Source organism: Notolepis coatsorum (genome assembly GCF_963971535.1).
Source record: "Notolepis coatsorum genome assembly, chromosome: 2".
NCBI classification, from domain to species: Eukaryota; Metazoa; Chordata; class Actinopteri; order Aulopiformes; family Paralepididae; genus Notolepis; species Notolepis coatsorum.
This window is the reverse complement of record NC_140166.1, coordinates 69,279,607-69,295,406: the sequence shown is the minus strand read 5'-3', so window position 1 is coordinate 69,295,406 and position 15,800 is coordinate 69,279,607. Positions and strand designations below refer to the sequence as shown.

General features: G+C 45.0%; 1 protein-coding gene across 1 annotated transcript in view; it reads left to right on the top strand.

The window, feature by feature from the left end:
* The window catches only part of phkb (phosphorylase kinase, beta), a gene marked incomplete at its 5' end in the record, with an annotated part of 318,550 nt that overhangs the window by 69,514 nt on the left and 233,236 nt on the right, over positions 1-15,800 (top strand). Inside the window, 1 exon segment of the mRNA XM_084307537.1 lies at positions 4,061-4,176. Within this exon segment, the coding sequence (XP_084163663.1) occupies positions 4,061-4,176 (116 nt within the window).

The window sequence follows — 15,800 nt, the reverse complement described above, 5'->3', positions numbered from 1 at the left end:
GTTATCGTCAATTAATATGAACTGCAATGTTTTTTTTTTTATCCACTTTTTCTCCCATTTTCTATATTTTCTCCCATCCCAATTTCGTATCATCCAATTCAACCCTCCCCTGTCACGGACGCTGTTTCTTGCCTCCCACAAGCCGGCTGCAATGTGGACTAAGTCATACATAGCACAAGTCCCCTCCGATACTTGAGGTAACAGCAGTCGCATCTTTTCACCTGCGCAGCTCGATCTCTCAGTGGCGAGGAGTAACGCGTGGGAGGCTCACGCTGCCCCCGACACTTCCTGATTCTACTGCGCAGGCGCACCAACCGACCTGTAGGAGTCATGTGTATTAGTACGGACGACCAGCTAAACTGAAAGCAAATGTGGAGCGCTGGGCTCGAACAGGCAAGCCCAGCGTCTCCAGATTTCATGGCGAGCGCCTTGCCCACTACGCCACGTAGCCGCCCTATGAACTGCAATGTTAAAGAACCCAATATCCATATTGGTTCTGTAGACGCGCCCCCTAAGATTGTGATTCATACAGTCAGAAAAGTAAGAAAGAATAAAGACTGTACAAAATGTACAATATACAAAACGAAAGTACAAAATGCAACAAATGCAAAAATGAGGTAGATATGTAGTGCAAATCATTTCAAATACGCCGTGATCCACATAGTCTTATTGCACTTACAGTGCTGGGCAAGTCCTGCAGTAGGCCACCTGAGATTGAACCCTTTCACTGCCACACGACAAAGGGTTAACCCGTTCACAACCACACTACATAAGGTAACCCTTTCACTACCACACAACCGCCTGTAGTGTGGTAGTGAAAGGTTAACATTATGTAGTGTGGTAGTATAGGAAGGGGTTAAAGCAGCAGGATGTATCTGGGAAGCACATGTTTAATAATGAATATAAATAATCAATAATACAGTAAACAAGAAAGGTGAAGAATGCAGGTCTGGTTACATAACGTCTCCAGGCAGCCCCGTCGTTCCATGTACAGTTTAATCCCATGTACTGTAACGTGGAGCTGTCAACGTCCACCAGCAGTACGCCTGCTTCAGAAAATCAATACCTCATGAAGTACAGTATACATCAGGTGTGCCAGCAGTGGTCCCTTTGTGTTACACTTTGACGTGTTTGTGTGTGAGTGGGAGTGTATAAGTGTACTGTAGATGTTGCCTGTTTGTGTGTGTGTGAGTGTATAAGTGTACTGTAGATAGATGTTGCCTGTTTGTGTGTGTGTGAGTGTATAAGTGTACCGTAGATGTTGCCTGTTTGTGTGTGTGTGAGTGTATAAGTGTACCGTAGATGTTGCCTGTTTGTGTGTGTGTGAGTGTATAAGTGTACCGTAGATGTTGCCTGTTTGTGTGTGTGAGTGTATAAGTGTACCGTAGATGTTGCCTGTTTGTGTGTGTGTGTGTGTGTGTGTGTGAGTGTATACGTTTACTGTAGATGTTGCCTGTTTGTGTGTGTGTGAGTGTATAAGTGTACTGTAGATGTTGCCTGTTTGTTTGTGTGTGTGTGTGTGTCTGTGTGTGTGTGTGTGTGTGAGTGTATAAGTGTACCGTAGATGTTGCCTGTTTGTGTGTGAGTGTATAAGTGTACTGTAGATGTTGCCTGTTTGTGTGTGTGTGAGTGTATAAGTTTACTGTAGATGTTGCCTGTTTGTGTGTGTGTGTGAGTGTATAAGTGTACTGTAGATGTTGCCTGTTTGTGTGTGTGTGAGTGTATACGTGTACCGTAGATGTTGCCTGTTTGTGTGTGTGTGAGTGTATAAGTGTACTGTAGATGTTGCCTGTTTGTGTGTGTGTGAGTGTATACGTGTACCGTAGATGTTGCCTGTTTGTGTGTAGGGCTGGGCGATATGACGATATTATATAAATATCGGGTACAGTTCATTAACGATACACTTTTTTAACGTATCGTGGATATCGTGATGTTTTGCCCAAGAGGATTGTGTCGTGTCAATCTGGTCCACCCCGTTCAAACTTTTGAACAACGCCGCTCCCACACACACACTACTGCATCAAAGTTAGTACTTATGATTAACAAAGGCATTCGTTTTGTGGCATTAACGTTATATAGTTACACGTTATTTACACATCAGCGTATTTACCCAAACATAGCAACGTCCGATGACGACATAGATAGCAAGCGTTACTGTTCATATCTCAGTCCGTGCCGAGTTGTGCGTGCCCATTCTGCGGTCTGTTAATAAAGTTTTCAATCAGACAGATGTATGGAAAGGCTTTTATTATAACATTTGTTGCAGTAAAATCATTATGCCTCGTTGTCATGCTGCGGTGCGCTAGTAATCACTCGTCGCCGCGGTGAGCTGTTGTTGTTGTCGTTGAGCTGAGCTCTCGTTAAAATCAATGGAGGGCATTCAGGAATGTAAAAAAAGAATAGCGATTGCCGATTGGTGCTAAGAACAGCAGGGCGGGTACAAGCGGTGTGACGTAATTGGCAGACTCGACGGTCAATCAAAATTATTCTGTTGCCGGCTGAATGATTGAATGAATGAAAACGTTATTAACGATTGCAGAATGGGTACAATACAGTACAGCTCAATACAACAACAGTGGACTGACTGGAGGATGAAGACCATTTTCAATTCATCAAAACATTTAGAGACATACAAATATACAGTAGTTTCATAAAAATGCTAAAATCCTATTGATTGATTGATTTATTTAAAACTTTATTAACATATTGCAGAATGGGTACAGTACAGCTCAATACATACAATTGTTAAGGGGATGCAGACCAGAGAAAGACTTTCGTCTTGTTTACATCAGGGTCCCCCATTTTCAATTCATCATATTTCATATCTAAATCATATAATATCTCATTGCTAAATATATGCAATATATAATCTAATAATCCAATAATCTAAATCTAATATGTAATATAAAAATGCTAAATGCATGGGTATTTTATTTTGTCTTTAATGTTAGCTTGCAAACTCAAATACTGTCTTGGTAAGCCTCATAATGAATTGTTTGGGGAAAAAAAGAAAAACATCGTGATGCGTATCGTGTATTGCCGAAAGGTCAGAAAATATCGTGATATCATATTTAGGCCATAATTTTTTGTTAAAAGAAATCTATGCAATCCGTTAAGGGAAAGCTGTGGTGCAGGTTACTGTTTTATTGATGCAGAGCTATTCAATCACCAAGCATATGTTACCTACGTTGGACTGGTTTGACTTGTTTAAGTGTGCACTGTGCTCCTATATGATCTAGGACGATTTGACTATCGAATCGGGACTATAGGTATCGGCAGCTATACTCCATATTAAATGACTCTGATCTATTCCTGTCACTGGGCCCTCATTTATCATTATCTCGTCATTAATATTATTATTATTTTTTTTTTTTATCCACTTTTTCTCCCATTTTCTATATTTTCTCCCATCCCAATTTCGTATCATCCAATTCAACCCTCCCCTGTCACGAACGCTGTTTCTTGCCTCCCACAAGCCGGCTGCAATGTGGACTAAGTCATACATAGCACGAGTCCCCTCCGGTACTCGAGGTAACAGCAGTCGCATCTTTTCACCTGTGCAGCTCGATCTCTCAGTGGCGAGGAGTAACGCGTGGGAGGCTCACGCTGCCCCCGACACTTCCTGATTCTACTGCGCAGGCGCACCAACCGACCTGTAGGAGTCGCTGTCCACAACGCCCGATCCCCACCCATCAGTTTCCCACCCCCTAATACGGCCAATGTGTATTAGTATGAACGACCAGCTAAACTGAAAGCAATGTGGAGCGCTGGGCTCGAACAGGCGAGCCCAGCGTCTCCGTCATTCGTGGCGAGCGCCTTGCCCACTACGCCACGTAGCCGCCCGTCATTAATATTATTATTATTATTATTATTATTACTGTTGTTGTTGTTACTGTATTGCATGATGTGGTGTTTTAAAAATTTAAATAATAATAATTGATACAAAAATGAAAACGATTTCCAAGGACATTTTAAGTGGACACGATGTCTCAGAGTGCATATTTAAGTGTTTTTAAATGCGCTCTGTGTAAACGTGTGTGTGTGTATTTGTGTGTTGCAGGTGTCTTTCATCCAGAACCTGGTGTTCTGTGTGGAGCGGGCCTACAGGGTGCCGGACTTCGGGATGTGGGAGAGAGGGAGCAAGTACAACAACGGCAGCACTGAGCTCCACTCAAGGTTAACATTAAGCTAGGCAACACACACACACACACACACACACACACACACGCACACGCACACACACACACTATATCCCAACGCTTACAGTTAAAGTACACACGTACTGTACAAGGGTGGCTCGGGAGGTAGAGCAGTCCTCTGGTAATCCGGAGGTTCCCGGTTCGATTCCCACTCCTGCCGGGGCAGTGTGTGGAAGTGTCCTTGAGCAACACACTTCCGATGAGCCGGTCGGCACCGTGCACGGTCGCCTCCGCCGTCGGTGTGTGAATGTGTCAGTGAGTGGGTAAAAACGTGAGGAACAAATTGTAAAGCGCTTTGGATAAAAGAGATATATAAATGCAGCCATTCACCGTTTACAAGTGGACGGCTTGATTGACAGCTTGCCACTCTCCTTACGGAGAGTCAGTATTTATATCTCGTCTATATCTTTACATCACTGCAGTCTGAAGGTTATGATGGGGGGGGGGTAGGGGGGGGGGCAACAACCAGGAAGGGGGTTGGGAATTGGCATAACGACTAACAGTGGGATCGGAAAAAAAGGAGGGGGCAAAAGATAATAAAAAATTAAATAAAAACATGCGAGGTGTCAAAATCACTGGTACTGTCCTTAAATAAATTAAATAAATGGTACATTTATATATAACAGCATTTTTTAACCATACCATTATCAATGATATATAGAAATTGTAAAATGATAAATGTATTTTTTTGGCATAACGACTAAATTGGGATGGGAAAAAAATACAGAAAAAGGAGAAGAAAAAGTAGATTAAAAAAGAAATATATATATAATATTTATATAATAACAATTCACAATATTCTATGTGCAGTCAATAATGACATATTCAGCACAAAATGACAAAATTATTATCTGAATATTGGAAAAAATATTATAATACACATGTCTGAAGTATGAACCTTTTTTGAGGCCAGGATGACAGACATTCTTTTTGAGGTCCGATGTCAGAATATCTGGTATTGTACTTCCACCAAGGGAGCAGATTTTCATCCAAGATGCTTCAGAGAATATCGAGGGGAAATACAGATTACAACGGCTGGTTCTGCTCTTTTGTTCTGTGCTTGTAACTGATTTATCAGCCAAGGTCAAATTGGCATCCCTCTCCTCCTTCAGTGTCTCGATAAAGATCCCCAATTTCATCCATTCCTTATCTCCGACAAGCACTGCCTTCCCCCCTGAGAAACCAAGCCTATTGGCAACTCTCAGCAAAGAAAGAGGAGGATAACAAATCCCATGTGTTAAAGACGTCCCACATCTGATAAGTTTACTGCCCATACTGTGGATTATAGTGCTTAGTGAGACAGCATAATTATTATTTTTTTTTTACAACAGACATTTAAATGCAGTAAATATAAATACAAATACTGCACAGTTGTAGGGGTATATTCTAGGGATGTTCGATATTGGCTTTTTTACCGATATACCGATATTGTCCAACTCTTAATTTCCGATACCGATATATGCGGGGTTCCCACCCCCAAAAAACTGAATAATTTCAGGTAATGTGAGAATGGGTTTAGGCAGAGCCCAATAGCTGAACACGGGACAAGAGAGAATGGAGCGTTTTAGGGTGTTTTAATGTTGTTCCCCAAGCAGACAGAGTTACAGCAGGAATGTGCAACAGACAGTGATTAGAATGGTCTTGGGGGGTGAGGACAGGTGCACTCCCAGTGCGGCTGTGGGCAGAAGACACAGGTCTGTGCCGTGGAAGAGAGAGCAGGAGCACTCCTTGTGCAGCACGCGGTGTCCAGGCAGGGAGGTGCACTGGAGCGGAGGTCTTGGGCACAAGAGAAACAAGATTAGAGCAAGGAATAATCACAAGAGCAGGTTAGCAGGTGTTCAGGTTGAGTCTTCGTACCTAGGTAACTAGATTAACACAGGTTATGATTATGACAGATAATTAACATTACATATCTCTTGCCGTGGAATTAACACAACATTATGCATACTTTTGACAATAAATAAAATCAGAATTTGTTCTTACTTGCTTGCCTGGGTAAATAAAGGTTAAATAAATGTAAAAAAAAATTTAAGATTTTTTTTTTTAAACCGATACCGATATTTTCCGATATCACATTTTAATGCCAATATCGGTAGGCCGATAATATCGGACATCCCTAGTATATTCAAATGTTTTCATGCAAACAACATTGTGTAAATTATCTCAATGATTCGCACATACTGTAGTCCCAGGGCTGTATTCACTTGGGGATATTTTTTAACACTTTGATCGCCATGGTTAAATTCATAATTTACCATCCCTAGCCAGCTCTATTTGTCTATGGAGAAGTTCCCCTTCTTTGCAGGGCTATAACTTTTTAAATTCTATTGCTAAATTGACATTATTATGGCCCATTCAATGTCCTATATCCATTGTTCAGGGTGTAGCAACGTTATACTTTTTCATTCACATATTCATACTAAAATATGGTCTAAAGTATAAGTATGTTTTTATCATTTTCTGCAGCTTTCTCCAGAACTTGATTTATAGCCCCAAATGCATTATATTGATGATCAAATACAGTTTGGTAGCGATCGGTGCCAGATAAAAAATGTCAACTGGAGGTACTTCTAGAAGTTACTACGTATCATCTGATGATGACCGGATGGGCGGGGGGTCGTTTATAATTCTGTGGGCAACGTTATATCATTCACCTAGTGTGGGTCATATGATCATCAGAGCAGTTTATATGGAACACGTTAGAAAATAACGCTGGATCTTACCGTATCTTCCTCGCGCCGTTGGACGATCAGCTTGGAGTAGACAGTTTTTGATTATGGGATGTTGATCTAGATCAGGGGTGGCCAACCCGCGGCTCGCGAGCCGCATGCGGCTCTTTGCCCGTCAATGTGCGGCTCTTCCACCCATAAAAAAAAATAAAAAAAAAATTTTTTTTTAATTTTTTTTTTTACTTTTATTTTTTTTTATTTTTATTTTTTTTATGTCATAAGGACGTAGAATAAACATTTTTTTTTTTTTTAAATGGTCCATTTGCATGTTCTTGGTATCTGAATCTAGGGACATATATGGATCAGTGTCAGAAATACTGTGTCTGTTACTAGGCTTGAGTAAATTGTAATGAACCAAAGGAGAATATCAATTCTATTTAAAAAAAAATTATCTTTGACTGTAAATAACACCATGCTAAAATTGACCAGACCTGAAAAATCTAAGCAAATGAATAAAGGGAAGATGATTAAACAGAAGGTTTTGTAGATACAGTACTGAATTCTGCCATCTTTTTTATAATGTAAATTTCTCCACCATTTTTCATCATATTGCAACATCGTTTTTTGCAAGACGTTCACAGAAAGGTAGAGAAACTAACTGCGTTCTGTTTTATGGCAATAACGTTCAGGTTTGTGGGAGATAATCCCAAAAAATAAGAGAAATTAAAAAGTAAATCCAGAAGTCAGATGATTGACGGGCTGGTGTGAGCTGGGTAGGGTAGTTTTTCGAAATTTGAAAGCCCTGAGTCTCTTCCTTCAAAAGACTACACTCACTTTTGGCTGTGCCACTTCCTCCTGTCAATATGCGCCGGTTTCCGACTCAATGCCCTGAGATTTCTATAATCTTATATTTCACTAATAACAGTTAAACTAATTGGTAAACAAACATAATGCTGAAAATATACACTTTTACTGTATATCTCGGGCTTAAGAGATTAACCCTGTGAGGCCCAAATTAAAAAGAAATTAGCAACTTCAGAGGCCAGAGGGTGGGACATATAAACACATTTACTATCAAATAGCATTGTGAGGCTGAACAACAGGACCAATTGACTATACATGTGCTTAAAGGGGAACTATCTTATAAATGGCTTTTTTCAGTGTTTACCATTGTTTCTTAGCTATGTGGACTTATATTAATAGGATATATGTCTCTAATTCTCATATTGGCGAATTCTTCCAATTCTCCTCTCACAATATTCACCCTCACTGAACTGAGTCATCTGAAAATGTGCATATCTGTGATGTCAGAGATTTCTCAGCTGCATAATAATGTGGCAGTTGATGTGGCAGTTGGCACCAGGCCACACAGTGGTTGGAGCCCAGCCTCAAAATGGCTTAAGATCTTGAGGTAGAAAAATGCGGTTTTTAGTACTTGATTAGAAATACAAAACAATGCATTTAAAAAAAAAAAAACCTAGGTGTTCCATAGACTCACAGGAATTGTGTAAAAGTGCCCAAATAGTGAAAGAAATAGTAAAATAGTTCCCCTTTAACATTTTTTAAATAAACATTATTTTTTTAAATGGCTAAAAGTGATTTTGTAATTTTGCAACCGTGGGTCTCACAGGGTACTTTTAACCCTGTGAGGCCCAAATAAAAAAGACATTAGCAACTTCAGAGGCCAGAGGGTGAGACCTATAAACACATGAAGGGTGCCGTGACTGAAAAAAAAGGTTGAGAAACGCTGGTATATGGTGTGGCTCTTTGTGGTACCACAGTAATTTTTTTGTGGCTCTTAGTCTCTGACTGGTTGGCCACCCCTGATCTAGATGAACCATTTCCAGGTTGTATAATACTATATACGTCCAAATAACGTTGTTTATTGAGTTAGGGCGAGCGATTGATTATCCAGTGTGTCGAGATGGAGTCCGGCTAACGATCGCGAGTGCCCGGACGAAATATGGATGAGCACTTCCTGTTTGGCGCGTCACTTCATGTTGGCCGATCTGCCGATCCGCCACCAGATGGCGCTCTTGAACCGTTAGAGAGTTGAGTGGAGATCAGCAGTATATCTCAGGTCCCCGGAGGAGAAATATGATTTCGATCACAGATTTTTGAAATATTGATATCAAAGACGTGTTACGGCGTCTTCGGCAGAATGAGCATGGCGGGCAATGACGAGTTACGGCGTTTCCGGCGATTAAAGTGTTAATTATCAAATGAAAATACTGATTGTATTTGTTTCCAATGTCATGTTTACCATCGCAACCATCGTCACATTATTCAACGTGAACTAATACTACCCGTTTCACAACAAACAAGTCATGTCATCATCATCATCATCATCATCATCATCATCGTCATCGTTGTTATGCAGTGTTATTTATGAACATTTAATTATTTAGTTAAAAGAAATAAGCAAATCTGTCAAAATAAACCGATGATGACCAAATGCCAGCTGAGCTATTTAAATAATGTACAGAATAATAGAATATGACAGTGATATTTGTTTACAGTATTAGAGAAAACAAGATAAGTCCCTCAATTACTTAAAAAATGCATATACAGCAGCCATAAACCAATAAAGGGGGGGCGACTGGGTTCAGGAAGTAGAGCGGAAGGTTCCCGGTTCGATCCCCGCTCCTCCCGGGCAACGTGTCCTTGAGCAAGACACTTAACCCCTAATTGCTCCCGATGAGCATGTTGGCACCTTGCATGGCCACCTCCCGCCGTCGGTGTGTGAATGTGTGAGTGAATGGGTGAAATGTGAGGAACAAATTGTAAAGCGCTTTGGATAAAACCATTTGCCATTGTATTTACCATTTAAAGGCTTTTTTTGTACATGAGAACAATACCTTGGTTTGCTTTCTCGAACACACCATACCTCGACCCCGACAGGAACCATCCACCTCTCATCAGCCAAGAGACACAAAACAATGTCGTTGTAGGAGAGTTCATTGACAAGCCTGTCTCTATTTCCTGAAATAGCATTTGGAGCACAATTGTGACTCATAATGTGTCAGTTTGAAAGACTACAATGTGTGTGTGTGGGGGGGGGGGGGGGGGGGTCTAAAAGCCTCCAGGAAGATGTACTTCTGAAGTCGTACGTGTGACTTGACCGCCCTCTTGCGTTCAAAAGTTGTAACTGCATACTGAACATGTGTTTCAATGGACAATGACAATTCAAATAAAATGCTTGTCGTTTACCGCTCTGAAAAATATCCCATAATGTATGTTGTGAAGGATCAGATTAAACCGAATATATATATTTATTTATGGATATATATTTAATAGTATTTGTATATCGTTTGATATCCCCTGTATATTCCTTGTACAATATGCACTGAATATCCCTTTAGTCTACTAACAGCCCATAATAGTTTCATTCTACCATTGGACGAGAACCTGGCGCCAGCAGCCATGCCCCTTGGTTCAAGTTCAATCGTGCCGACAAACATGTCGTGGCAAGCCCGGTTCCGCGTAGGAATACGTCTGGCGAAATACGAATGGTACTATTTGTTCACAGCGCATATATATATGGCGCAAGTAAAGTAGAACTTTTTTTTAGTCCATTAGTCCTTTACCCTCCAACCTAGTAACAGACGTGAAGCCTCACCCACAACGCACGTGTGGTGCAGTAAGGCCTACTTGGCCTCAGAATAGGCATTGAGACATCGTGTGGATTAATAGTTGAATTGTCATAGTTTGGCACTATACCGTCGAGTGGGACGTATTTCTATTAAGTTAATAATAGTCTATTATGTATGGTGCATCGTTCGGTTAGAGTTATAAAGTGAGCAGTACCCCCATCGTTCCTGACGTTATCTGGAGTCTTAACCAGGCTGGGCAGACCACGTGTGGTGCTTGCATCCGAGGAGCTCTGGGCCAGGACGAGTGGACCTGTACATTGGATTACTTTACCCGGACGACGGCGAGCCTTCCGCGGCTTGGATTATCTACATGCTTTGGGTGCTTTGATTATTCCATGGATAACGGCCAACACTGCTGAGTGTTGGAACTACCCCCCGGAGAGGAGTCCAGGTGAGACGGCGCTCTACCCCGAGTGAGGTCGCCTCACGTCTCTTCGTTGTGGACTGGCAGCTACCGTCCACCAGAGGGTCCAGCTGTATTCATCTGTGGACCGAGGTTCTGTGGGCACCGTGTTCAGCACTCTGAATTCTCCCAAGAAATCGTCGGCCAGATGGGATACCGCCAGCGGCTCTCATACCCCCCCCCCTACTGACTTACAACCAGCGGGACCCCCCCCCCCTTTAGTGTATCCAGCTATAATCATTTAAGTACCATCGCTATAGTTCCCTAAAGAACCAGGTTGTATACTTGCTCCCTGCGTAACCAGAGATTGGACATTCAATGTTGATTTACCTACGAATACTCATTTGCCTTACAAGTGCACTTCAAATCATAAATGTCATTAAGTGAACGTTGTATATACCCTTTGCTATATAAAATAGTCGATTTATACATTTGTGTGGACTTCGTTTCATCAGGTGGGAAAGTGTTCATCATATCTATATCATGTACTGGATGGCCAGAAGTTAAAGTACAAGCGGTAGTGGTTTAATAATACCATACTTATCAATACAGTCAGGGAATTGTACCCCTCAGTTACAATTGGTCCTTCGAGCCGGAGGGTAACTAGTGTAATATTAATATAGTGTTATTAATATTAAAATGGCCTATGATGAACACTCCACGAAACGGTCCTCCTAACGTAGAACGCCCGCAGCGCAGACGACAGCCACCTCAGTACTTAGAGGATTACGCTGTCAGTCAACTACCTAGCCTCCTACAAACGGTAAACGCGGTAAAAGTAGAAAGTAAAATTATGTCTGACCTTAACGACCAGGTTTCCCCGACCACAGAGGCCCTAGTGGGTTCTAATGTAACTGACCAAGCTCACGGTGGGGACCAGGAGGGAGCTGACATGCCTTTACCCCCCGCCAATACCGAAGAAGTAGTCCCCGACCAGCCCCGGGAGGAAGACAACCCTACAGAGAGAGAACTCTGCACGGAAGAAGAGGAGGAGAGCGCCGAGGAAATAGAGCTCCAGGACTCCCCAACGAGTACAGCCAGGAGCGGCTCACCCAGGAGCGGCTCACCTCTACAACCGCCTTCCCCCAGCGAAGCGGAGAGGATGCTACAACAGGCGTTCCTCGTCAGCCTGACAGCCTCTACCGAACGCGATCGACTTCAGGGTGAACGCGATCGACTTCAGGGTGAACGCGATCGACTCCAAGCACAGATGCTTATCGAGCGCGAACAACTCCAAGCGCAGCAACGGAGCGAAGAAGAGCGCATACGCCTGGAGATGAGACGCCTTCAGACGGAAGAGAATATGGCAAGAGACCGGGCCGACGCCCAGCGCGCCGCTGCCGGTGCCCAAAGAGAAGCAGATCTCACCAAGCGCGAAGCCGAGCGCGACAAGCTACAAGCGCAACTAATGGAGCAGCTGATCCTCAAGGCAACACCCTCTCCCTCCGCCAGGGGTTCAAGGAACTCGTCGAGACAACAGTCAAGGGCAGCGTCTCCTAACCGAGCAAGCGACCCTGAACTTGACCAACAGACCAAGCCTATACCCCCCGCAGACCCCCTTCCCAGACCGGTCCAAGCGAGACCCAGCTACAAGGAAGGAGCGGCATACACTGCGGAGAAGCTAAATAAACGACTACAGGATCTAGAGGACCTGATAGAAGAAGAAGAGGGAGAGGAGGAGAACCAAGCCCGACGACAGCACAGTACTCCACCGGACCAGGAGGTCCAGTACAGCCCAGGCTATACCCCCGCGGCGCTGCGCTACAGACCCCCGACTCTATTCACGGGTGAGCATGACGCACGACCAGCCCCGAGGAATAGCACCTGGACCAGCGGGCCATGGTACCCTGTCGGTACCAGCCCACAGAGAGGCGCAAGAGGAGACTCGCCTAGGAGGTCTCTCCCCCAACGCTCGCCGATGTATCAGCCATCCACGGCGTCATACATTGCCACGCCGACGTTTCCAGACTTCACCTATGAGAATCGAGCACAGTACACGGAGCTCCGGATGTGTTTAGAGACAATGATGGTGGATGTCGCTGATGAACGCCACAAGTATGCAATATTACTGAAGCACCTGAAAGTACCGCGAGCGCACAATATAGCGCTAGCCTATGCCACCTCTACGACCCCATACACGCGGCTCTAGCAGCGCTGGACCAGAGATATGGACGTATATGGGATTACGTAATCCAAGAGATAAGGCATATTGATCGCCTACCCCCAGCAACAGACAATCGCTCATTAGACGACCTGTCGATAAAAGTGCAGTCCCTGGTAGGGATGCTGGGAGCGCAACGGGAAAAGGGCATGCACGAGCTATACGCCAACTCTAACGTCGAGAGGATTTTAGAGAAGCTGCCACCCGCAAGACAAGAGCGTTTTAGGCGGCAGAGAGACCACTGTGATCCTAACGGTCCCGAACCATCCCTCCTTGATCTAGCCGACTTCCTGGCGAGAGAAGTCAGCAGCTTACGACTGGATACGTTCGTGCGGAGCACGCCAAGCTCCAGAGAGGGACCCAGGAGAATAAACGATGGAAGAAGATCGGTGACTGTCATGCACCAATCAGAGTCAGTACCGAGCAGTAAGAGCCACAGTACCCCCTCGAGAAAAGAGAAGTGGAAGATGGTGTGCCCCTACTGTGAGAAGGAACACTGGCTGTCACAATGTGACCTGTTCACAAAGATGAATGCAGAAGAAGTGAGTCAATGGATAAAGTCCAACAGGCGCTGTTACCGATGTGCGCGCAGTCACATGGCAGCCGAATGCCGCCTAAAGAAAAGGTGCAGTCGGTGTGACGGAGCCCATCTAGATATACTACACGACAGTAACAGAAGACGGCCTGCACCTGCACCATCGAGCGGCACCAAGGCAAGTGTCATGTACATTGACCCCGCCAGCAGCAGCGGCGCCCAAGTGCTCTTAAAGGTAGTCCGTGTGACATTGAGCTACCAAGATAAAGTCATGGACACTTACGCCGTCCTTGATGACGGGTCAGAGAAGACCCTTCTGCTCGCGTCCGCTGCGGCCCAGCTGGGACTGCGGGGGAGCGAGAACCAAATGACGATTCGGACAATAAGAAGAGATTTAAAGACGATAAAGGGCGAGAATGTCTCCTTCACTATCGCAGCAAGCGGGCAGCCAGAGCGACGGTATAGGATTACAAATGCTTTCACCAGCCAAGAAATAGGACTATCACAGTACACCTACCCCATCGCCAAGCTGATGGATAAATATGTGCACCTGCGTCAACTACCTATCCCGCTCATAGACGGCGCCACCCCGACCCTGCTGATAGGCTCCGACCATGCAGACCTCATCGTCCCGATTGACCGGGTCCATACAGGACCCCGAGGCTGTCCTGCAGCAGTCGAGACCCGCCTAGGGTGGACACTACAAGGCCCCCTCGCTAAATCTCTCAACCGAACAGCAGCCACTAGCTGCCTCCACTCCAGAACGACAGAAGAAGACACCACTCTCCTGCAGCATGTCGAGAGGCTATGGACACTAGAGACAATGCCTTTTAAGAACGAAAAGAAAGATATTCGTTCTAAAGAAGACATTTACGCCATCAACCTACTCGAGCAAGGGACAAAGAGAGTCACAGTCGGCGGAGTGATGAGATACGCAACTCCACTCCTGAGGCGAGAGGGAATGCCCACCTTTCACGCAAAGAAAGACGCCACGGAGCGGTATCTATTGAACACAGAGCGGCGCCTAGCCAAAGACCCCGCTCAAGAGAGTGTGTACCGCGCTGAGATTGAGAAGCTAATCACAGCGGGACACGTGACAAAGATTGACATTAAAGAGGCCGATCAGACGACCGAATCATGGTACGTGCCGCACCACAAGGTCCACCACAACGGCAAGGATCGCATTGTGTTTAACTGCAGCTACCAGATCGGATCCCAAAATCTGAATAAAGAGCTCTTGCCCGGCCCCACACTCGGCCCCTCTCTACTAGGCGTGCTACTACGCTTCCGCCAGGACAAGGTGGCTATCAGCGGGGATATCAAAGGGATGTTCCTGCAGGTGAGACTAGTGGAGGAGGACAAGCCCCTGCTGCGGTTCCTATGGAGAGAGAAGATCGGAGATGAGCACCCAGCCATCTACCAGTGGGAAGTCCTCCCCTTCGGAACCACATGCAGCCCGTGCTGTGCTACATTTGCACTACAGAAACACGTCGCAGAGGACCCAGCAGCAGATGAAGAGGTCCGACACAGTGTGAAGAACAGTTTCTACGTGGACAACTGTTTACAAAGCGTTTCGACTCAAGAAGAAGCCGAGGCTCTCCTAATCAAGCTACGCGCCTCCCTGATCAAAGGCGGCTTTGATCTCAGGCAGTGGGCCAGCAGTGACCCGCACGTATTGCGCAGCCTCTCCCCCACGGACAAGGCTGCCAGCAGCGAGACCTGGATGGCGACCATCCCAGGAGAAGCCCAATAAATGACACTAGGATTAGTCTGGCGCTTCAAAACAGACTCGCTCCACTATAGACACAAACCCCTGACCACGGAGCAGGGAAGGTCGACGGCGATACCGACCACAAGACGGAGTGTGTACAGAACACTCGCCAGACAATATGACCCATTGGGATGTATTCTACCTTACACCACCAGGGCAAAGATGATTGTACGAGCACTATGGGACAAGGACCAGGGCTGGGACGACCCAATACCCGCACACCTTGCCTCCACATGGAGAGAGTGGGAGACGGAACTCCGCTCACTCCCAGGCGTCAATATACGCCGCAGCTACTTCCCACCCACAGTGAGGCCAGAGACATGCAAGATGGATCTACACGTCTTCAGTGACGCCTCCGAAGTAGCCTATGGATCGGTGGCCTACTTGCGTGCCCAAGAGAAGGGAGGAG